Source organism: Triplophysa rosa, linkage group LG4, assembly GCF_024868665.1.
Source record: "Triplophysa rosa linkage group LG4, Trosa_1v2, whole genome shotgun sequence".
NCBI classification, from domain to species: Eukaryota; Metazoa; Chordata; class Actinopteri; order Cypriniformes; family Nemacheilidae; genus Triplophysa; species Triplophysa rosa.
This window is the reverse complement of record NC_079893.1, coordinates 19,399,704-19,424,086: the sequence shown is the minus strand read 5'-3', so window position 1 is coordinate 19,424,086 and position 24,383 is coordinate 19,399,704. Positions and strand designations below refer to the sequence as shown.

General features: G+C 40.3%; 1 protein-coding gene across 2 annotated transcripts in view; it reads right to left on the bottom strand.

Moving 5' to 3' along the window:
- Positions 1-1,101: 1,101 nt before the first annotated feature.
- epha6 (eph receptor A6) overlaps positions 1,102-24,383 on the bottom strand; it is a 115,264-nt gene continuing 91,982 nt past the window's right edge. The window contains exons 6-18 of one of the 2 annotated variants that reach the window (XM_057330911.1): positions 15,407-15,531; positions 15,159-15,321; positions 14,623-14,731; positions 12,124-12,194; positions 11,360-11,485; positions 10,707-10,892; positions 9,532-9,593; positions 8,522-8,731; positions 5,511-5,660; positions 4,936-5,129; positions 3,778-3,927; positions 2,458-2,566; positions 1,102-2,206 (exon numbers count right to left, since the gene is read on the bottom strand). In XM_057330911.1, coding sequence (XP_057186894.1) covers positions 2,171-2,206; positions 2,458-2,566; positions 3,778-3,927; positions 4,936-5,129; positions 5,511-5,660; positions 8,522-8,731; positions 9,532-9,593; positions 10,707-10,892; positions 11,360-11,485; positions 12,124-12,194; positions 14,623-14,731; positions 15,159-15,321; positions 15,407-15,531 — 1,691 coding nt within the window. In that variant the 3' untranslated portion in view covers positions 1,102-2,170. The other variant, XM_057330912.1, reaches the window with a different exon arrangement.

Below are 24,383 nucleotides of genomic sequence, written 5' to 3'. Positions count from 1 at the left end.
TTGACTCGGTCTCAGCCTGCCTTGGTCTTGTCTTGGTCTCGGCCCCTCAAAGTCTTGGTCTCGACACCCTCTGGTCTTGGTTTAGGTGGTCTTGAATACAACACTACTGGGACCAGACTGTGTGAGCTACCGTTTTATATTGCATTAAAATTTTGGAACCTTTTTTGCCACAAATGCTGAGTAGAGATGTAAATATGTAAAACATATTAGCCTAATGGGTCGGTTACATATTCAAGCCCTATACTGTTATTGTGAATATTTGTAATGGTCCCTCTGTTGTAAGTTGCTCGGATAATTAAATAATTAAATGTTAATTAAAAGACAATTTAATGTTGTCAATATTTAAACCAAATATTGAACCATCTTCCCAAGACAGGAGTATTTAAAGTATATTTGACCACAAAGTTGTCATATTCTTGGAAGGAGTAACAGCAACGTTTCACAACACACTTGTCATATGAGGTTTAATGTATATAGGCCTATTAATTAATACTTGTTGACCAGATGAACATTTTTTACCTATTTGTTTTGTTCAAAACCTTGTATTTTTTTTATTTCATTAACAATTTTGTTTCATAATTTCTTTCTTATTTTACATGCATGTTTAACACCCACATGTTGGGTTTACATGTTTAATGGGGACTTACTACATTATGATTTTTATACTATACAAACTGTATATTCTCTCCCCTAACACAAACCTTTCATTTTTACATAGGCATATTATATAATTTAGTTTGATTCATACACTGTTTTATTCATGGGAACCAAAAAAGTCTCTACAAGGTACAAAAGTACTGGTCTTAAATTGGTGCCCATAGGCAGTGGTTCTCAACCACAAGGGGACCCCAGCTGACTTCCAAGGGGGGTCTCAAGAAGACTAATATTTTAAAATGAGACAAAATGAGCAGTGAAATACATAAAAAACTATAAAAAATAGACATTTCTTGGTTATTTTTATAATTAATAAACGATTTAATGTCAAGTTCTCCCCATGAGGCCAGGATTTGAAACTGGGATCTTCTCCTACATGTTAAACAAAAGCTGTACATCTTTGTTATGATAAATCTGTTGTGATAGACTCATTAAAAACACAAGAAGTATCTGTTAACTTTAATTTTTACAAACATTCAACCTATATCACCTTTAATCTCTCTTTACTCTTTATAAATTATAAAAATAATGTACAATTAGTTTACTATGAACAATACATTATGATTACCCAGAGTTTTCCCTTGTCCTGCTTGAAGCACTCTGTTGCCTTAGACTTTAAACATTTGCACATTGCAACTTGAAGGTTGACAAGTGGTCTCAGTGTTTTGAACATTTGTTCAGCCAATAGGGTGGGGGTAGATTCTCAGCTTAATAACATGTTGTACAGTATTGTGCGTTCATACATCTGTGTGGAAGCCAAGAAGACCTGCTACAGAAAGTTTTGTATGTAGACCTATAGTGTTGATCTAATATCTCTATGAGTACATTTTACTGCAATCTGTTACTTAAACGATTCTCCTCTATATGACAATAGTTTCTTAGTCACAAGGCAAACTGATTAAACTATCAGAGGTGTCTAAGACACTGTACACCACAGTAGACTGAACAAATGTGTGCAGATCTCAAATCTGGGTCTGAGTGGATTTTTATACTTTTGTTCAGTTTGACCATGGTGCACAGGGATAAGGAAATGGCGTACAGTCTTCTGAAAGGTCAGACTTTATCCACCTAGCTGACAGCCTGAGGAAGTCAATGGTTTTGTGTGGTATTTTTCAAACAGAGCTATATAACGCTCTTCACTACCTTGGCTCTTTTCTTGGTTTTCTAAAGACTGCACATATTGCTTAGAAAAAAATGAAACAAAGTGCAACCCAAATGAAACTAACTCACACACATACAAATATCAGGATAAATATCAGATGTGATAAACAATGTATAATAGCCATTTAAAGCTGAAGACATTCAACAGATCCGTAGTCTCTCATCTTAGAGGCTCTGGAAGAAGCTTGATGAATAAGAGAAAAAAACCTCTTAAGACACAATCAATTCAATACATTAAAATAGCAAATATACTATTAAAAGTTCTCAGATTTGGAGTCCAGTCAATCCCAGAAATTGCAGGATGATTGACAGATGACATCTTCATAACATTAGAATGGTGCCATTGTTCCATTGTTTACTGTGGTTCCTCCGGGTAAACGGTCCAATTTTCCTGTTACACACACAGTTCATCAAGAAGACAAACAATTCAGGACATTTAGTATCTTTCTTCGGGGTCTTTGCGATTGTGTTCTTATATGTGTTTCAAGTCTTCTGATTGAAATCGAGGCTGCTGAGCTTATGATCAGGCCAAAAAGCAGAAAGTCCAAACCACAAGAGCTTTGTGTTTGTGTGTTTTAAGGGAGTTGCTGGGATATGCATTTGTATGAGTGTGCATGTATATGTGTACATGTGTTTTCATACATGGAAGCCACTCTGCTGAACATGAAGGAACTGCAGTCGAAGTGCCTGTATGCTGCTCACTATCCTCCTCTGGTGGCCAATCAGGGAAACCCCAATTCTTCTTACATCACTGTTAGGAGGAGAATGGTCACTGGGTTAAAACTGGGACAGAATGTAATTTGCCACCCAAAAATCAACAAAGATTTATGTTTTAAGTAATGCTATGAAATTCTACTTACACTACCGGTAAAAAGTTTTTGGACACTTACTCGCTGACTTATTCATATTTTGTCACATTTAAAAAAAAATGTATCATCAAAACTGTATAATAACAGAAAGGGAACTATGAGGATTATGTTTCCATTAGAAAAAAAACTTGTTATAATTTATCATGTTCAATGTCTTCACATTTTGCCTAAAATTAGCAGAAATGTTCTCCTGCCATTTTCTCAAGCAGCTTCTTGGGATTTCACTACAAAATGCTTTTTAAACAATATTACAGGAGTTCCCATATATTCTGTGCTTTTACTGACTGCTCTTTTTTCATTATTCAGTCAAAGTCATCCATTTTTATAGATCATTTTTTATAAAGAAAAAATGAATTAGTTTATAATGAAAAAAGCTTATATTTGCACAATTATATTTTTGTCTACAAAATTCATTTAAGATATTTAAGCATACACCTTCAAATGAAAACCTTTTTAAGACAATGAGAAACATTTTGTCCAAAAACTTTTGACTGGTAGTGTACATCATTTACTATATTGGCTATTTAGTATAGTTCATAGTTATGAGGTCATAGATAGTCATAGTAACATATAGTATAAAACATAGTTTATATTATTGTGATGTCTTCAACACATTATGAAAATGTAATATTTATTTTTTGAATAAATGTAACCTGTACCATTATATACTTTACTCTATTTCTTTTATAATGTTTCTTAATATGTAATAGTGTAAACACAGTAATTATTGCAACGATTGTTTACCAGCAAATATTGTCTGAACACTGTATAGCAATGCATTCCAGGAAGTTGTTGGTAATATGTTTTCAGTTAATTTGTTACCCCAAAAATAAACATTTCTGAATTCAATAACAATCTTATTTCCCAAAAGTGCCTGTTTATTTTGTGATACAATAAATTGCTTATATCTTAGACCTTATGCTAAATTGAAAATAATTGTTGAAACTAATGATGACAAAACATCTCTGAATGAATGAAACTCATACATTAGGGTGACTTGAAAGATCAATAATATTCACATGTATAACTGCAGCACATGAAACAATAATATCAACTGAACAGAATTTTATTCAGTAGTTTAGACTCCACTCACTCAATACTCATGCTGGAGACTGAATCCATGGTTGTGTACCCTGCTGCTATGAAGTTGTTCTTGTATTGGCTCATTTTGATGGAGTCCAACCAATCACTGATGGATATGAAGAGAGGGTAGTCTGGCATATCCTCAGGGGATTCTGGAAAGCTGTTTAAACATGCAGCACATAGTGTATGTGAAAAAAACAATGTACAATCACTTGGAACTGAGACAAGTTCTGAGGTTTAGGTTTCATTTAATTTGATTAATTCCCAGAGGAAAATTAAATCTGCCAGAGGGAAAGGGTTTTATCTGCCTCAGGAACATATTTTTCAAGCAGCCACTAAATACGAACAATTTTAAAAGCTTGATACATGATGATGGTTTTGCTGTTTGAGCTCAGTTTTTAATACTCACTTGATAGTGCATCTGAATCAGTTCCATATTTCAGTAATAAACCCTATAAAGTGACCAGGGAGTTAGTTTGGCCAAATGTCAAAATTATGCAGTGTACTAAAATGTTTGTCCTCTTAAAATTCCCAGGATGCACATCAAAATAATGAAGCATTATTAATCACTATGACAACAGCGGACCCTTTTCACACTTCTGCACTCGGCAGCTGAGTAGGCGCAACTATGGCTACTGTTGAGGGGTGTATGTACTATTGTTTTTAAATGGTCAGAAAATAAACCATATTTAGAATTATTTTGTTAGAACTGAAGTACTTGTAAAAATATATATTTTTTAAATTCTTTTACTTAATTTTTATGCATGCAAACCCCCTTTTTCAGTTTTTTTCCCCATTTACATTGTTCTATAAATTATGTCATTACACTTCATGTTTATAATATTTCTAATATTTCAATAGAAATCTTTTGTGTTATTGCAGTCACTTAAAAATCTGCTGACCTATACTTTCAGAGACATTGGTCGTCCAAATAAATTTGTCACCTGTTAAAACTCGATAAAGTTCTTTTTTGAATTGTGTGACATTTTGCTACACAATTAAGCCACTGGAGATTGATTTGTCATTTTCCCAGTATGTATTGTCTTTTGCAGGTGCATGTGTACATGACATATTAATTTACAATGTAGGATGCTGATTGAGATGCACTCTTATTGACTCCAGAAATAAGCAACTTCATTATCAAAACAATGCTATGATGAAGTTTTACCCATTTACATCCTCCACCAGTGTGAGCAGGCTGCTGGGATTGCGAATCAGCTTATCAAGAAAATTGACCATGTCGCTAAAACGTGGCCGTCGATTGCGGTCCTTCTGCCAGCAGAGTAGCATGAGCTGGTGCAGCGCCACAGGGCAGCCCATGGGTGCAGGGAGCCTATAGCCCTCCTCTATAGACAGGATAACCTATGGGGGAGAGGGGACAAAGAACCTTACTGGCATACAAATTTATGTAAACAACAAAAAGTAAAACAAAAAGTTAAAAGTAAACAACATTAATAAAAAAAATCATTAATATTTGCATATGCAATTTTAGGAATACTATCAGCAGTCAGGGTGTATAAAATATTTCAGCAAAATATTGCATTGAAATAATAGAATTTTATACAAAACATTAGAACTTTTCTGATTATGTTATGTCATACAGTAAGTTGAACAATAATGCCAGGGAGCTTGTCAAATCTTTATCTTGGGGACTACGGCAGTCCAATTTTAGGTCACAAATTAATCTTGTTGCTCAGAAAGCATTATATCTATAATTCTTAGAATCAAAATAAAGTTACTCACATCTTGATTGGACATCTCCCAGTAGGGCCGCTCTCCATAAGACATCACCTCCCACATGACAATACCGTAACTCCACGTATCACTAGCTGAGGAAAACTTCCTGTAAGCAATTGCCTCCGGAGCTGTCCAGCGGATAGGAATTTTACCCCCCTGGAGTATAAAAATTGTTTTAATATGACAATAGCAAACAGCCAATTACATTGAATGTCCCAAGTAATTGACATAGATCATATGTTGATCGCTTGATAATTTAATGAAGAGAAGTGAGTAGTTTATTATATATAGTTTTAATTCTTTAATTACAGGCACCTTTAGCCTCGTGGGCTTTAGAAACATACATTTTTTAATTTGTAAATTTTTTGTCTCGTTAAACGAATTATGGTACAACTTTACAATAAGGTTTGTCATGAATCGGGGTGAAAATGAACCCAAGTGCAGGCAGCTTTGGTGGTGGAAACACAATGACTTTAATAATAAAACAATGGGGAAAACTATAACAAAACACGAATTCAAACAAAAACTTCCCACGAGGGGGCAAGTTAAACAAGGTTCAAGATAAGCAAGGTTCAAGAATAATATCCACAAATAATAATAAGTCCACAAACTTGACAGATCACAGCAAACAGGCACAAGGCACAAGACAAGAGACAAGGCGACATAGTAACATTGCAAAACGAACCAGCACAGGACAGCAGACAAAAGGGTATTAAATAGGGGAACTAACAAAGGATAATAAACAAGGGACAGGTGTGGGGAATGAAACACTGAAGGAAAGCTAAACGAGGGTGAAAGTGAAAGTGACCTATTAGTCAGATATGGTGACCCATACCCGAAACGTGACCTCTGCATTTAACCCATCCAGAGAGTAGTGAACACACGCACAGCAAGTGGTGAACACACGTACACCCGGAGCAGTGGGCAGCTATCACTGCAGCGCCCAGGGAGCAAGGTGCCTCAGTCGTTACCCACCGGCCCTGGGAATCGAACCGGCAACCTTCTGGTCACGAGTCCGACTCTCTAACCATTACGCCACGACTGCCCCCAACCATTAGGCCACGAGGGGCGGGGCCATAAACGAGACCGGAGAGCACATGCTATGTTAGAACCAACATGCCTCTCTCCACACAAAACATGAGGCTCTGCCATGATTCTGCCACAAGACCAAGAAAGACATGACATGATGAGGCAGAATCATGACAAGGTTGTATTACATTAACTAACAAACTAAACTAAACAATACATCAACATTTATTGATCTTAATTCATGTGAATTTTTGCATTTACATTTAACATTTAAAATCAAGTTGAATCTGTTAACATCTAACCAGTTAGTTAATGAACAAATATGGACAGTACTGGCATTAACTTGCATCAAGAAAGATGAATAAATGCTGAAAAACTATATTTTTCATTATTAGTTTATGTAAATTAATGGATTTAATAATGTTGATAAACTCTATAGTATTACTCTAATCATATCACTTTCACAAATAAATTACATTTGAAAATATATTTATTAAATTATATATAATTTCACACTTAAATAGGCCTTGAAGTTCCTTTTTATATATTTGTTATAATAAAAATGCAAAAACATTTACCTTAAAAAAATATAATTAACATAATTTTTAGGGCTGTGAATCTAACTTTTAATCTAATTAATTACATGATGTTGCAATCAATTAGATTAATTAAATTAATTACACATCACAAATATAATTTAAAGCCATAATAAGACAATACAGAAAGTAGCTTCAGATGTTCAGAAGCTAAAACGGCCATAATTTTGTTTTTTCAGAAGCTGAATTATTATAATTAAAGACTAAGACAGTTTGGTTACTAACATTCTTAAGAAATGTCTTCCTTTTCCCCAAAGAAATAGTTATTCAAGTTTGAAACGACATAAGGGTAAGTAATTGTAAATAAGTTGAATTATTTTTACAATACAATTTTTTGGGGAAAACTATCACCAATTTATTAGTATTGTTATCATTTAATGTTTTCATTTTAATACTATTAAAATTCTTTGAAGAATTAAAAACTGCCAGTAGGTGGCGGTAAATGCCATCAATTAATTAGATTCACTGAATTCGTTCAGGAATGCAGTAAATGGCTCTTTATGAATGAGCCACTGATTAATTGATTCACCCAATTGATTCGCTCATTTAGAAAAGAAACCAGGCTGTGTGTTGCTCAGAGACCATCAACACTTCGCCTGAGGCTTTATATTTTTATATATTTTAATTGAAAAATTAGGAAAACAGACAATGTTGTCTATAAAATATATCTTTAAATCTTTAAAATTAATTTCTTATTTAATTAACTGCTGTATAAAATCAACATGACATGTGCACATAATTAAATAAATATGAGACAAAAATTCAGGGTAATTTCTGCACATTTTTTAAATTTTAGGTTCTTTCTGACAGTATTCTGTATGTTATATGTCACGCAGTAAGTTGTTGCCAGCATCATATTTGTCACCAGTCAACAGTATGAAATGTAAAATGACCTACTTATGTCTGGAGCGGATGCGCAAATTTACTATTTGAAAATGTAATTGTGTTAATTTTCCATAACACTAAGTGCACAGCCCTAATAATTTTATATCGTTTCATTAATATAAATAAATGCTTGTGGTTGAAGTTGTCACAAATGCATTTTTTGTGTAAAAATAAACAATCATTTTCTCACAATACACTAGTATATTTAAATTATTATTATTTTACCCTTTTGTTATGATTAGCAAAATAAAAAAGTCAAGTATATACTGTATTCATATACATTAAGAATTGTTTTATACCTCTAATACACAATCACTTCACAGAGTAAGCCCTTAATCTCATATTATACTGCTTAGCTAAAGTCAGCCCCATTCAATAACACACAATAAGTGCAGAGGTGCTAAGCTCCAAGGATTCCGGATCAACTTTGGCAGACTAAGGAGCTTGGAGATTGTTATTAACTCTGAACATCCCTGAATTTAAATGAAGTGGGCGTATGTGACTTACTGTGGTGGTGTAAGCTGCCTCCGGGTCGTCCTCCAGCACCCTAGACAGGCCGAAATCCGACACCTTACATACTAGGTTGTCATCCACCAGAATATTCCGGGCTGCCAGGTCCCGATGGACATAGCCGATGTCAGACAGGTACATCATACCTGAGGCAATGCCACGCAGCATACCAACCAGCTGGATAACAGTAAAGTGTCCATCATGCTTCTACAAAAGAAAAGAGGAGGAGAGAGATATGGAGAGTCAATAGGAAAGCAAAAAATAAACGGAGGCGGAGTTTTTTTAATTCTATCACAATGACTAATATAAAAGTTCAGTTCCAAATAAGACTTAAAGGTCCAGTGTGTCATTTTTTTGGAGGATCTATTGACAGGTATGCAGTATAATATGGATAACTATGTCTTCAGAGGTGTATAAAGACCTTACATAATGGTTTAATTTCTATCAACATACACCGCGAGTCCCCTTACATGGAATTCGCCATGTTGTTTCTACAGTAGCCCTAAATGGACAAACTGCTCTACAGAGCGTTTCGTAAATACGTTATCTCCTTCAACAAAGAGCGAAAACGTGACGACATCTTAGTCCTGTGTCAGCCCCCGTGGTGCTTCGAAAGGGAGGGGCGGATTTACAATTTACAACCTCACAGCTAGAGGCCGTTACATTTCATACACTGGACCTTCTGAAGTCTGAAATTCAATTGTGAGTGCATAGACTTTTATCATTTATAATTATACTTCAATGTGACAAAAAAATCTAAATATACAAATACTCCATGTGTTCTAAATATACAAATATTCCATAATTCTATAGATGGTCATAAATAACTGGTTGTTTAAAAGTGCAGTTTAAAATAGTTTTACATTTAGTATTTCATGTTACATTCAATGCATGTCAACATGTCAGGTACCCGTATGTTGGTAAGATAAAAAGATACTGCATTTGCCATTCAAATGTTTTTACAAGGAATATCAAGTGCCACACTAATGTTGAATGAGATCTTATACCCTCAGAAAAGAGTCTAATGATCCATTCTCCATGTATTCCACCACTATCATGACAGGCCGACCTACAAAGACAAAAACAGGACACCTTTTAGTAATGGAAAAAGATACAGAGAGAAAAACAGACGGAAATGGGAGATGGATCGTAACATTACTCATATCACTCTAGTGTCTTTTTGTGTTTTATACTGTGGGAGAATACACGTTTGAAAAGGCCAATACACCAAAAGCCAAACAGAATTCATCGCAAGTATTTTAATAGAAATAAACACTTCAGTTCTGCTCAATGCTCAGTTTCCATGAGGCTATATATAATGCTGCAACGCAAGCATCTATTACTCTCTGCTGCCTAGGAGATTTTTTTTAACTATTCTACAAAGAGCCTGAATGAATCCTTAATCATTAATGCAAATGAGTGAAGAGTGGAACAGATAAAAGGAATCAGCTAAGTAGAAACAGGCTGAGTTTTTTTTCACAGGTTTATAATGAAGGCTAAGCACAGTTTGTTTTGCATGTGTAGCATAAAATTGGTAATGATTTGCTTGTCAGGCCGAAGCTATGGGTGTCTCAAACCTATCAGAGAAACATGTTTCTTTTTTCTTAAAAAAGAAAACAGCTTTTTGTTGACGGCTTTCCAAGTATTGTCCATTATCAATATCAAAATTCTACAATAACTCAATATCGTTACACTTTTCGTATTGAGTAATAATGAATTTATTTTAGGGCTGTCACATCCAGAATAAAAGTTTGCGTTTACATAATATTTGTCTGTGTACTGTGCATATTCATTTTGTATTTATAAGCACAAAAACATACATGTATATATATTTAGGAAATATGTTGATGTTTTTATTTATATTTACCAATAATTTTAATTATATATAAACATTTTATATTTTTCTTAAATATATTCATGTATGTGTTTGTGTTTATAAATATAAAAGTAATAGGCACAGTACACAAACTTTATTTTGGATGTGATTAATCGCGATTAATCGTTTGACAGCCCTAATTTATTTATAGCCTGCTTTGATATTAATACCCCCTAATTTGTATTGTCTTCATTTTGTCTGGAGTCACATTACATAATTACACATCACTATAAAACATAAGGATAAAATAACAATTCAGAATGAATGACAAAAAAATATTTTGATCTCAAAGCAAAAATGCCTTACTCTTAGTGACTACACCCTCCAGCCTGATGATGTTTGGATTATCAAACTGTCCCATGATGCTCGCCTCTCGCAGAAAGTCCCGTCTTTGCCGCTCTGTGTAACCTCCCTTCAAAGTCTTTATAGCCACAGGAATTTCCTTCTTTCCTGGTACACGGAGACGCCCACTGCACACCTCCCCAAACTCACCTTCAGAATACATTCAGGTTTACATTATCATTCAGTTTTTAACGCTTTGCAATTTATGTATAAAACACTAGGTGGCAGTGAAACTATTTTAAACAAACAAGTTAACAAGAGACATTACAAGGGTTCTGCACAAAACAATATTCCTCACTGAATTATTTCCTATTTATCACACTGAGATTGGATTTTGATATTTTTGTCTTCTATGGTTTACAAAGTGATTTTTCAGTGCGGCATTTAAGAGCTTAAATGTGAAAATGATCTGAAGCATATTTTAATTAGACACAAAAGGGAAATCAAAACCAAGAACTAGAGACTAAAGGAGAGAGGAAGATAAATCAGGAAGTCTGAGCCTGTTTTTTTCATTTATATTGAACTTCTAGCTCATGAAACATTTAAATGTTAGATTTTGCTGCAGACGATGGGCTACTGAGATGCTGTCTGAAGTGAGCTGTAAAAGGAGTTCTGACCTGCTCCGATGACCCTTTCGATCCGTATGCGAGATGGATCTATTTCTTTGGCAAACTCATGGACGGCCTGTGAGGGGTCCTCATAAGTGTCCGGGTCAATGTAAGTCTTTAATCCTGGGAATGGCACTATAATAAAATATGTTTTTTTAATAATAATTTTTTATTATTATGTCATGTCTGAACATTTATTAAATTAGAGTTAAATTATCCCCAAAATATATTATGGAAAGAATGAATTTGATCATCATTTCAGTCATGCTGTCAAATTTTGATCCCAATTGACAAAAAAGATGAAAAATATTACAGTACACACAATAAAGTTATAAGGGTTTGGAATGGCATGGGAATGTCAATGTCAGGGCATGTCAAAACTTCTGAAGGACCCCAAAATACCCTCAGAGCCCAGATGGTTAAATAAAAGATGATTTGCTCCAAACTCATATTTTTAGTTGCTTCTGTGATTTATAAGTGAGTTAAAGGCGGGGTGTTCGATTTCTCTTAGCCATTGTTGATGTTCAAATCACCAAAACAAACACACCCCTACCCCCATCTTTCGCTTTCGTCAGCGCTCGGCTCGGCTAATGTACGTCCTGTGCACTGTGCACCTTACTGCTGATTGGCTACAAAGTTGTTCTGGTACTCGGCCTGACTCAGTTGTCTAAAGCGTAATTCTGAAATCGGTTACCCCGCCTTTAACATTAACATATGTGTATACTGTATATTGCATGTGTATATGCATGTGAGTGCGTAAATAGCTTCCATACCATGTCCATTTTGATATTGTGTCCTTTTTTTGTCTTCTGATTTTATTTTAGATTTAATGTACCACTGACACCTGTTGAACAAAAAATAAATACATCAGTAATGCTAACATAATATATTACAAATGCGGCAAAATATATGTGAACTGTTTGATTTTTCCATGGATTTCTGCATAAATTGGTAGTAGATGTAAAATTGCTTGGAAATGTAAACGATCACAGCATGGAGGAGCAAAATGTAAACCCTTTTCAATCTTTAAACAGATTCAATCTTTTTGGCAGCAACAGCCCACCAAATGCTTCCTGTAATAACAGATCACACAGCAGTCAGGAGAAATTTTCCACCATTTATATTTCAAGCGGTTTCAAGTTCAGCAATATTCTTGGGTCTCCAAGTGTAAATTGCTCTCTAAAGGTCATGCCAAAGCATCTCAGTCGGGCTGAGGTCAGGACTCTGGCTGCTTCAGCTCAGTTAAAATGTCTTATGTGGAAGGCATTCTGTTGTTTTTCTTGTAAACTGTATCCTACTATCCTTGTCCTGTTGCATCACCTGACTTCAATTTGCAGACAGATGGTCTTACATTCTTCTGCAAAATTTCAAGATAAACCTGGGAATTCATTTTTTGTCAACAAAAGCAAGCTGCCCGGGCCCTGCGGCAGCAAAGCAGCCCCAATCCATGATGGCCCTCCATCATACTTTACTGTTGGAATGAGGTGTCGGTGTGCAGTGCATTTATTTCTCCACACACAGTAATGTGTAAAACTTTTTTTTATCTGTATCCAAAATATTCTGCCAGCAGCCCTGTGGAATATTCACATGCATTGGCAAACTTTTTTTTGGACAGCTATGGCTTCCTCCTTGGTGTCCTCCCATGAATACTGTTTTGTTTAGTGTCTTCTTTTGCTGACACCCTAGGTTTCTCTTGACATCACTGAGCATTCGGAGCTCTGTGCTGGCACTCATGTTTGCAGGACGCCCACTTTTAGAAAACACATCAGCAGTGCTGAATTTTGTATTGACAGAAATACTTCTGTAACCTTTATCAGCTTTAAGCAAGTCAACAAATCATTTATTTTTTATATTCATCACTAATATTTATTGAATATCAACTATTTGTATTTTATTTAATTTGTCATCTGTTTATGGTTCACATGAAAGAATATTTTCTTTGAATTGAAAACAACAATTCTAGGTTTGTAAACTGCTTTTGGAAAGCCATTAGTCTACTTCTACATTTTACTTTTTTCATTAGCCACTCTGCATGATGCATAAAGGGGCGATGACATGGGGAATCAAATTTCCCTTGATTTTATAACATAAAAGAAGTCTTGGTATCAATATTAAACATCTTGCAAGTTTCATAGCTTATAAATCCTCCTAATCAATAATTGTTCTTCAGAAAAACACCACAACGCAAATTCAGAGAGGAGGGCGGTTACACAGAAGCTAACCAAATGTTCTTAAAGGAGAAAGTGCACAAATTAGATATTTTAGTGAGAGGATAAAAACAAGCTGGAAACTTAATTTAGTAATTTTTGATGAAAAACACTTGACGCATGATATTATAATTACACCTCATGGAATAAAAAAATCACGTCATGACCCCTTTAAATCATATAGTTCAATTGTTGGCGTATTCTTTGTTAGACCAACTGTCTGATTGAAGATTTGATTAGGTTTTATGATCAACTGATAATAAAATCCATGGAAAATCATGAGGTGGCCATATTTTCACTTCAGCTGACTCCAAGGTTCTGAACCCATGTCCCTCTCCATGGTGCTGAATAAACTGCACTTACAATCAGTAACAGTAAAAACTAAACTAAACATATGCCTGAAATGCTCCTCAGAGGTAAAACGTCCAGCAAAAGATCATTCAGTTTATCCGTCAAGATCATCCAGGGAGAACAGCTCAAAATTGTTCATTTGCAAATTCATTTTTGTTTGACAAACACGGACACTAATTCTGTCCTTCATCAAGAGCCCTTGATTTATTTGAGAGCTGCTTTCAAGCGCCTCAGTGCAAATCTGCACAAGCAGCCGAAACAAGCTCCCATCAGCCCCTGCGGCTACGACTGTGTGAGTATGTGAAGTCACAGGGGCTGACTGAGGTTTCACACAGTGAGCTGCGCATGCTGATACTGCGAATCACAAGACTGTGCGGCATGTTTAAGCTTGCTGTCAGTCTCACAGCAGGCCATTTCATGGCAGAAGACACTGCTGGGAGGCTGCAGCATTCCGACTAATTAGGCAGCGACATGGCTCAGCCAATTGGAAAATAGGAAGGTGCTCCGTGGCCAACGGGCCTATTAGGAGATGGCTGGATAAGCAAGGAACTAAATTAATGGAAAATGAGAGAATGCGAGACAGACAGACAGACATACTGTATATACACAAACAGATACTATAGATAGATAGAGAAAAAGCAAATCCATAATGAACACATCTGTCATATCCTGGGGCGTATGTACCTGCACTCGTATTATTTGCTCTCTCATTACCTGCCAGTGATGAGAAGGAAGAGGGTGAGAATGACAAGAAGAGAGAAGCCCCCCACTGTGGCTGTTACAATCACCAACACCTGGCCTTGATCTGCTGCTTCCTCAGAGTCTGACACAGTGAGAGAGAGAGGGGGGAGAGAAGCAGAACGCTGTTACTTTTCCCACAAGTTCATGTGCTTGTGATTGGATGGTGATAGGGGCCATATCACACATGAGACTGCCATTCATGTGAGGACCCCCGTCCACGAGTCACTAAATTCCTCTCAGCTACGGAGAAATAAACATGCCAGGAGAGGAGAAAAGTGGGTGGGGAAAGGCATTTTACGTACTTACTGCGCACAAAGATAACACAAATAGCAATCGAATACAACGACTGAAATCGTGAGTATTTCAGGTGATTCACAATGAACATTTGTTTAAAACTCAACTCACACAGAAGACCTGATATGATCACAATCACCAACAATTGGATATAACTACACCATTGAATGATAACAGCATTCAAGTGAGTTTTTTTAATTTAGTAAAAGCCTTACTCTCATCTCCTGTGGCGAACTCAAACTTGGGGCTGTAACTGCTGTAGCCGGCAAGGGTACGTGCGCGGACGTGGAAGACGTAAACTGTGGAGGGCTTTAGTCCCGTGACTATCGCACTTGGAGACTTGGTACGTGTAGATGAGTAACTTAACTGTTCCTGCTCCTAAACGGAGAGAGAAAGAAAAGGTTTTTTAACATTCTGTTCACTGTTAACTGAGATAAGAAGGACAGGTGAGAACGATGGTGACCTTTTCATAATATTTGATCTCATAGTCCAGGATGGCAGCATGTGGCTGTTCAGTTTCCTGCCAGGAGAGGGCGACACTGGTTTGGGATGCCCAGTCTTTTCTCGCCACACGTACCAGAGACGGACCTGAGAAATGAAGAACAATTGGTCATGGTGAAATGAGGAACTCTGAAGCAATGAGCCTTTTTATACAAGTGTATTGAAACTTGGTTACTTTAAGCTTTTCAACATGGTTTACTTTATTGCCATTCAGCGCTCATAAAGATTCGGTGTGGAATATTGCAACAAAAAAAAACCTATGACTGCAGGGTAGTAACCAATGATCTAAAAGTGTAAATTGGGATGAGAATGTGTAAAATACTTTTATTAACTGAGAAGTGACACTGTAAGTTACTCTACTTGGGTAATTTGGTGTGGTTAATTGTAAACATTCAGAAATGTAAGAAAAGCTTTGGGCATTATGACAAAACAAATAAAGTATTAAAACAATTTACGATTAATTAGCAATTTAAAGTGTCAAAACTGTAGTCATCAACATTTCTATGAACTGTGCTCATACAATCTGAAGAAAATGCGAATCATGGCTCAATCAGATGGAAGAACATAAGGAAATCCATTAAGGACCTACATCAGGTTTTTTACAAATGATTGCAATTAGTGAACACTATAAGCCTCTTCAGTTAAGATGAAGGTATGTAAACATACAAACACACTCAATCAAGTACACTATAACCTTCCTCATAGTGAATTCTACATCAGAAGCCATTATGCATTTCTGTCTTCCCCTCACCTCAACGACCGAAGTGTCGCCCACAGGTAGGTGGAGCTGATCTTTAATTGAATCCTGGAGCAGATTAAAGTAGTGGGTGAATGGCATTAGCTAGCCTGATTGAATTTCTCCAGGTAAATATTCACTCTGGAGGCCCACAGAGGCTGCCTGCGTAGTAATCACTACCTCTGTCAAAGTAATCAATCTCTCACTGTTAAAACGGCTGGGAAAATATAAGGGGTGGACAGGGAACGAAGAGTTGTAGGCAGGGATGGACTGAGACTAAAAAACAGCCTGGGATTTATAGTGGCCATCACAACCCAAGTTCATATTCTTGTTTTAACATGACAATACTAATGTATTTTAGGATCAGTTAGAAATGAATATATGATGGAATAAGCTTGATTTTATAATGTTCATGCATTTTTTCCATTCTCTTGAGTCTTTCACATTGCTGTTGGGTGATTATATGTCATTCCCGAGGTTTGTTTTGGACACTGGACCGGAATTGGCACAACATACATTATACAAAATATATGTATTATATTAAATGACTAGTCAACTAAACAATGACTATTCTCAATGTAAGCCCATCACTGTATTCAAAAATAACTACATATTGTATTCTTGACATGCCATCATGAACAGCAAAGCTTGTGGTGGTGAGGATGTCATGGCTCTGCTTCATTTAGTCATGTTTTTCTTGGTCCTGTGGCAGAGCCATGACAAAGCCTTATGTTTTATGTGAGAAAGCCACGAGTTGTTTGTTTTACATCTCATGTGTTTTCTCGTGCCTTGTCATTGGCCCCGCCCCTCTCGTTTCACGTATTGCTTCCCGTCCGTGTTTCATTACCCTAACCTGCCCTGTGTAATTATCCCTCATTTGTCTTTCCTATTTAATGCCCTCATGTTTCATTGTCCTGTGTTCGGTCATTGTGTTTGGTGTGTCTTGCTGCGTTCTATGTTTTGACGTATCCTGTGGTTACCTGTTTCTCCCATGCTCGTGTTCCTGTTTTGATTGTCCCGTCAGAGTCTAGTAAGTGTCCAGTTTAGTTTAAGTCAAGTGTGGTTTAATGTAGTCTTCGTCCCGTTTATCCTGTTATCCTGTTTATCTGTTATCCCCATCGTGGGTTTTTGTTTTGTTTGTTCAAATAAATCTGTGTTAACCCCTTCAACCCCTCGTTGCCTGCAATTGGGTTCTTCCACGCAATTTCCTGACAGAATTTCCGAACCCTCACAGAACCCAGCGGACAGCAAGATGGACGGCACGGCGTCGTCCTCACAGTTCGCCCTAGCCCGCTTGCTGCTAGGTTTCCGCCAGGGGGACTACGGGAACCGGGAGTTCGCCGGGGCATTCTCAGCGGTGGCTGAGGCGACTGAGTTCAACAAGGCAGAGTTGAAGACGATCTTCAACTGCTGCCTCACTCAGCACCTCACCCCGTCTGAGAAGAGGCTGCTGGGTCCCCTAGGGTTCGCGGATATGGTCATGTTCGGGTGGGGTTCCACGTGGGACTTCCACCTCACGGTCGATCACGCCGGAGGGCCTCGACCTGGCTGCCGCTACCCGGGGGGACTCAGTACCCTCCGGCTTGAGCTCCACGGTCCCCGTTCACTCTGGCGGTGCCGGTAGCGGGCGGGAGAGGGGGGATCCAGGGATGACGTCAGTGGACTCCTCCACTGTGGAACTCCCTCCGGTCCCCACGGATTCGCCAAGGTCGGCTATGGATCCGGTGGTGCGGAGAAGGAGGGAGAGGCGCAGCGGAGGAGCGTCCAGTCCGGTGCAGCCGGCGTCCAGTCCGGTGGTGCAGCCGGCGTCCAGTCCGGTGGTGCAGCTGGCGTCCAGTCTGGTGATCCAGCCGGCGTCCAGTCCGGTGATCCAGCCAGCGTCCAGTCCGGTGCGGCCGGCGTCCAGTCCGGTGCGGCCGGCGTCTAGTCCGGTGCGGCCGGCGTCCAGTCCGATGTCCAGTCCGGCGTCCAGTCCGGTGTCCAGTTTCCTGCCCAGCCCGGTGCAGCCGGCGCCCAGCCCGGTGCAGCCGGGAGCCAGTCCGGCCTTCCAGCCAGCCTTCCAGCCGGCGTTCAGCCCTGTCCAGCCGGCGTTCAGCCCTGCTCTGCTGGCGTTCCAGCCGGTGTTCAGCCCTGTTCAGCCGGCCTTCCAGCCGGCAACGCAGTTGGCCCCCAGCCTTGTGCGGCCAGCCTTCCAGCCGCGCCCAGCTTTGTCCCGCCGACGTTCCAGTCGGCGGTCCACCCCAGGACATCCCCCCCTAAGTCCCCCAGGACTCCGCACCCTCGAGCACAGCCGGGGACTAAGACTGTTCCCCCTTCTCCCTACCCTTTTGGACTGCCCCCCATGAACCCTTGTTTGTCCCCTCCCTCCCATGTTTGTTATTTTTATTATCCCACCCCAATCCTGTGGTTATTTTGTCTTGCCTGCCTTTGATTTTGTTCTCATTGTTTTGCCTAGTCCTGTCTGTCACCCAGTCGGTCTTGTATTGTCAGTCTACCCCTTGGTGAGCACCTGGAGGTGCTCATTAAAGGGTAGGCTTCTGTCATGGCTCTGCTTCATTTAGTCATGTTTTTCTTGGACCTGCGGCAGAGCCATGACAAAGCCTTATGTTTTATGTGAGAAAGCCACGAGTTGTTTGTTTTACATCTCATGTGTTTTCTCGTGTCTTGTCATTGGCCCCGCCCCTCTCGTTTCACATATTGCTTCCCATCCGTGTTTCATTACCCTCACCTGCCCTGTGTAATTATCCCTTGTTTGTCTTTCCTATTTAATGCCCTCATGTTTCATTGTCCTGTGTTCGGTCATTGTGTTTGGTGTGTCTTGCTGCGTTCTATGTTTTGACGTATCCTGTGGTTACCCGTTTCTCCCATGCTCGTGTTCCTGTTGATTGTCCCGTCAGAGTCTAGTAAGTGTCCAGTTTAGTTTAAGTCAAGTGTGGTTTATTTTCAGTTTAGTGTCAGTTAGTCTTCGTCCCGTTTATCCTGTTATCCTGTTTATCTGTTATCCCCATCGTGGGTTTTTGTTTTGTTTGTTCAAATAAATCTGTGTTAACCCCTTCAACCCCTCGTTGCCTGCAATTGGGTTCTTCCACGCAATTTCCTGACAGAGGAATAACGCAAATTCAACAGCGTCTTGTTGTTCTCCATATACCAACATATAGACAAATGGGTAACACTTTAGATTACAGCCCGCAATGTACCGCATAATTACACAGAATTTACAGCGTAAGTCATTTTAACAATTATATACCTCTACAGTACATACCTGTAGGTTTAGGGAACAATATGCAAAGTTTGAGGAATAAAGGGGTAAATAAAATTGGGTACCCTCAATATATATACAGTATATATATATATTTAGATTTTCCTGACTCTTACCCCTATATTACCCAAACTTTGCATATTGTTCCCCTTTACCTACAGATGTGTACTGTAGAGGTATATTATTGTTATAATTACGCTGTAAATTCTGTTTTATTATGCGGTACATTGTGGGCTGTAATCTAAAGCGTTACTGAGAGCTTTACTTTTCCTTTATGTGAATTTAAAAATTCAAGATAAGCACAGCTTTTTAAAGCACTTCGTTTTAAAAAAGTGGAAATAATATACTAAACTACACTATTACTAAACTAGTTGTAGGTATGCCAAAAGAAGATGTAGAGAGGTTGAGATCGAACGGATTTGGGCCGAACTGACAGTAAACACTAGAGAGCGGTCTTCAGTGATGTCCAGTATTGGGCAGAACTGCCTGAGGCCCTGTGAGATATCAGTAAAAGTGGCTTGAAGAGAATAAAAGAGAATAAGACATCAGTTTTGCAAAGGTTACCACCTATGACACAATCTCCCCTTCAGTCTGTCTCTTTGTGTAACCGTAAGGGCTTTATCTAAATGTGTGATGCTGAGTTACCTCGGCCTATCTTCCATCTACTACAGTATGTCTCAACAAATTTGCTCTGTGGAAATATATTGGAACAGTGTTTGAAGGGACCCCTGTGTCTGACTTGAGAGCAGAGGAAGACACTATCCTCTGAAACTCTCTCATGAGAGACAGCTCATCTTTTATTGAGAGGGGACGGCTGGTGCAGCCTGCGACATCTGACTACTTTAGACGTGTGCGGGGAGACTTGTAGGTTTGCGAAGAAATATTGAAGACATAGTGACAGTAAGGAACAGGTGGCACCTTAATAAATGATGAAGAATCATCATGTCCCTATTTACAGAGCAAGAGATTGATTTCAGAATGGAAGCGTATACAGGAACAGAGAGAGACGGAAGACTTATTTTATTTGATTCTGAGACTGCCTGACCTTAGCTCGTGCTGTCAGGCAAAGAAAGCGCAAGGTTATGGCTTGTGGCTGAACCTGGGTGTACCCATGAAGCAACATTATGATTTGTGACATTAAAAACAAACTCACTGAAGGACAGCAGAAAATTCAAGTTCTGTCAGGGGCATAGAAACCATCTGAATAGTGAGAGGAACACCTTATAAATCTTAACAGCCTGAATGTTATTTAGGCAAGAGGCCTCCTTCAAAAACAACCCCATGTAGGTTATAATAATGGTTTCATGTTAAGCGACTTCTGTAGAATATGTTGTATGCAAAATGCATGCATTTGTGGTGTTTTTATTTGAAGGATCATACAATGCATTTTTTATTAGAATGTGTCTTCCCTGGGATCGAACCACAGTATCTAGAATATACCAAACATTGACCAAGTGACAAATGACCTGACATATATAGGTTAAATGACTTGTTTGTTGTTTGCAACATTTCCATATTTATCATTGCTGTAATCCAGGTAAATGGGTGCCATGCACTCTTAAAAATAAAGGTGCTTAAAAGGTTCTTCACACCGATGCCACGAAAGAACCATTTTTGACTCCACAAAGAACCATTCAGTTAAAAGTTCTTTAAAGAACCATCTCTTTCTTTCTTTTTCAAAATCTGAAGAACCTTTTTTCACCACAAATAACATTCTGTGAGACGCAGAGCGCTTTTCCACCGTTCTAAGCACAGTCTGAAACGGTTACAGTTATGTTTCCACGTGAGCCTGGTTCGACACGGCACGATTACAATTTTCGACACGGTTGTCTAACCGTGCTGAATCGGGCTAATGAATGCGCGCAGAGGTGTTATAGCTCAGTCTCTTGTGTTACCAAGGCAGCGCGTGACGCGTTTGTGTTTACATTCTAAAAATTTCCGTTATCAGCCCTGCGGTGGAAAATGAAACCATTTACGTACCAGCTGGCATGGATCGGCACGGAGTGCAACGATTAAGCAACGATTCGGCGCGATGGTGGAAAAACCTCATAAAGTTAAAGGTTCTTTATGTAACCGTTCTTCTATGTGTCAGGGCTGGGTAGAAAGACACACGGATTCAAGTGCGGGTAACAAGATATTTATTTAACTAAGGACACTCAGGTGAAAAAACGTGAAAGTTCGTGAGAAATAGGATCCTTCCGAAGTCCTGGAGGGAAACGGCTGACTGCAAGGCCAACCGGGAATCCCGGTGTACGGCAGCGTCAGCCGGAGAGGTAAGTAGATGTCCTAAGGACCACACCGTAGGACGGATCAGTGGCGGAAGAGTTCAGGGGTAGGTGCGGAGAGGCAGGAGATCCAATGGAATCCAAGGTGCAGGTGGCGCTGGGGAACCGGGAAAAACAAAAAAAAACCCCAGCAGAAAAAACTAACCCTTAGGGAGGGAAAGGAGCAACCAGCTAGGCTAACGGAGGTCGCCTGGGCAAAAGGTGAAAAAACAAAAACAAAAAGGTAAATCCTACTGAAAAGAGTAATCTCTTCAGGGAGAGAATCCACAGAAAAAAAACCACACGAAACACTTCCTTCCACACGACAAAAACTAGGCAAGACAAAAAACAAGGTCTAGATACAAACTTTAGGCAAGGCAAGACTTTTAGGTACAGAGTGACTAACGTCAACGATCGCACAAGGAACAGTGATAAGTGGCAGTGGCTTTAAAGAGGTGAGGTTGATAGACACCAGGTGACAACACTGAGGTTAATGAGGAGGAGATCAGTAGCGGCTGATGGGGAACACTTAGGCTACTTAGACTTCTACAGTGAACACATGAGTTTGTCAGACAGCCTCCACGTGCTAGGACATTCACCCATACACACATGACAAGATACACAACATAACACGTGCTAACCCCAAAACCCAACATTACCCCCCCCTCCCGGAGCGCCCCCAGGTGCTCTAGGAGGAGGCTCACCTCGTCTCCGATGGAGATCCACAATCAACGAGCGGTCCAAGATGTCCCGGGATGGTACCCAACTCCTCTCCTCTGTGCCATAGCCCTCCCAGTCCACTAGATACTGCACCCCCCTACCACGGCGACGCACGTCCAGTAGTCTCCGAACTGAATAAGCAGGAGCGCCGTCCACGAGACGTGGTGGTGGGGGGGGTGGTCGGCTACAGGCAGGATTAAGAGGGGAGGAAAGCACAGGTTTAACCCGAGAGACATGGAAAACAGGGTGAACCCGACCGAGGGAGGGGGGAAGTCTGAGCCTGACAGCCACCGGATTAACCACCTTGGTGATATGTAAAGGCCCAATGAACCTGGGTGCCAGCTTACGAGAGGGCACCCGGAGAGGTAGGTCCTTAGTGGCAAGCCACACTCGCTGACCACACACGTAGGTAGGAGGAGAGAGTCGGTGACGGTCGGCTGCTGTCTTGGTACGTCTAGAGGCTCGGGTCAGAACCTCTCTGGCTCTCCGCCACTTGCGGCGGCAACGTTGGACTAAAGCCAGAGCCGACGGTACCACAGCATCGGGTTCCTGTGCAGGGAATAGAGGGGGGTTATAACCAATAGAACACTCAAACGGGGACAAACCTGATGCAGCCGACGGGAGGGAATTGTGGGCGTATTCTGCCCAGGAAAGTTGTTGACTCCAAGAACTCGGACTAGCGGATGTCAGACAGCGGAGCATTCTTCCAAGATCCTGGTTGGCCCGCTCGCACTGCCCGTTGGTCTGAGGATGGAAACCAGAAGACAGACTAGCTGAGGACCCGATCTGTCTGCAAAATTCCTTCCAGAACCGGGAGGTGAACTGCGGACCCCTATCAGAGACCACGTTGACCGGCAAGCCATGGAGCCGGAAGACGTGATCAATGAGCAGTTGAGCGGTCTCCCGTGATGAGGGAAGTTTGGGAATGGGAATAAAATGAACCGCCTTGGATAAACGGTCCACCACCGTAAGCACCACGGTGTTACCGCCAGAAGGGGGAAGCCCAGTAACAAAATCCAGGGCGATGTGTGACCAGGGGCGGGAGGGAATGGGGAGGGGATGGAGCAGACCAGCGGCAGGATGATTACTACCTTTAGACTGGGCGCACGTCGGGCAGGCCAACACGAACTGTCTGACATCGGTGATCCATGACGACCACCAGAAACGTTGGCGAATGGAGGCCTTCGTTCTCCGAATCCCTGGATGACAAACCAGTCTGGACGAGTGACCCCACTGCAGGACTTCAGGACGCAGCGCCTCCGGAACGAATAACCTGCCCGCTGGACACCCAGTTGGCACTTGCACCCCCCGACCAGCCTCCTTTACCCTCCGTTCGACTCCCCATGAGACGGCCCCAACCACCATACCTGTGGGGAGGATGGCATCGGCCGAAAGCCTCTCATCCGGGGATTCGAACAGACGAGACAGGGCATCGGGCTTAGTGTTCTTCGACCCAGGCCGGAACGAAAGGGTGAAGTTAAAACGGCCAAAAAAGAGTGCCCAGCGGGCCTGGCGAGAACTCAGCCTCCTGGCCGAACGGACATATTCCAAGTTCTTATGATCCTTCCAGACCAGGAATGGTTGCGCTGCTCCCTCCAATCAGTGATGCCACTCACCCAATGCTAGCTTGACCGCCAACAACTCTCTGTTTCCGATGTCTTAATTGCGTTCTGCCGGGCTGAGGCGATGGGAAAAATAGGCGCAGGGATGGATCTTCCCATCGTGAGCCTACCGCTGAGACAGGATAGCGCCTACTCCAACGCCTGACGCGTCGACCTCGACAATAAACTGGCGATCAGGGTCTGGAACAGATAAAACAGGAGCAGAGATTAAACGAGATTTAAGGGTATCAAAGGCCACCTGTGCATTCTGATTCCACCTGAACGATACTTTAGAAGAGGTCAATGCCGTAAGGGGTGCAGCAATCTGACCAAAGCTCCTGATGAAGCGCCGGTAAAAA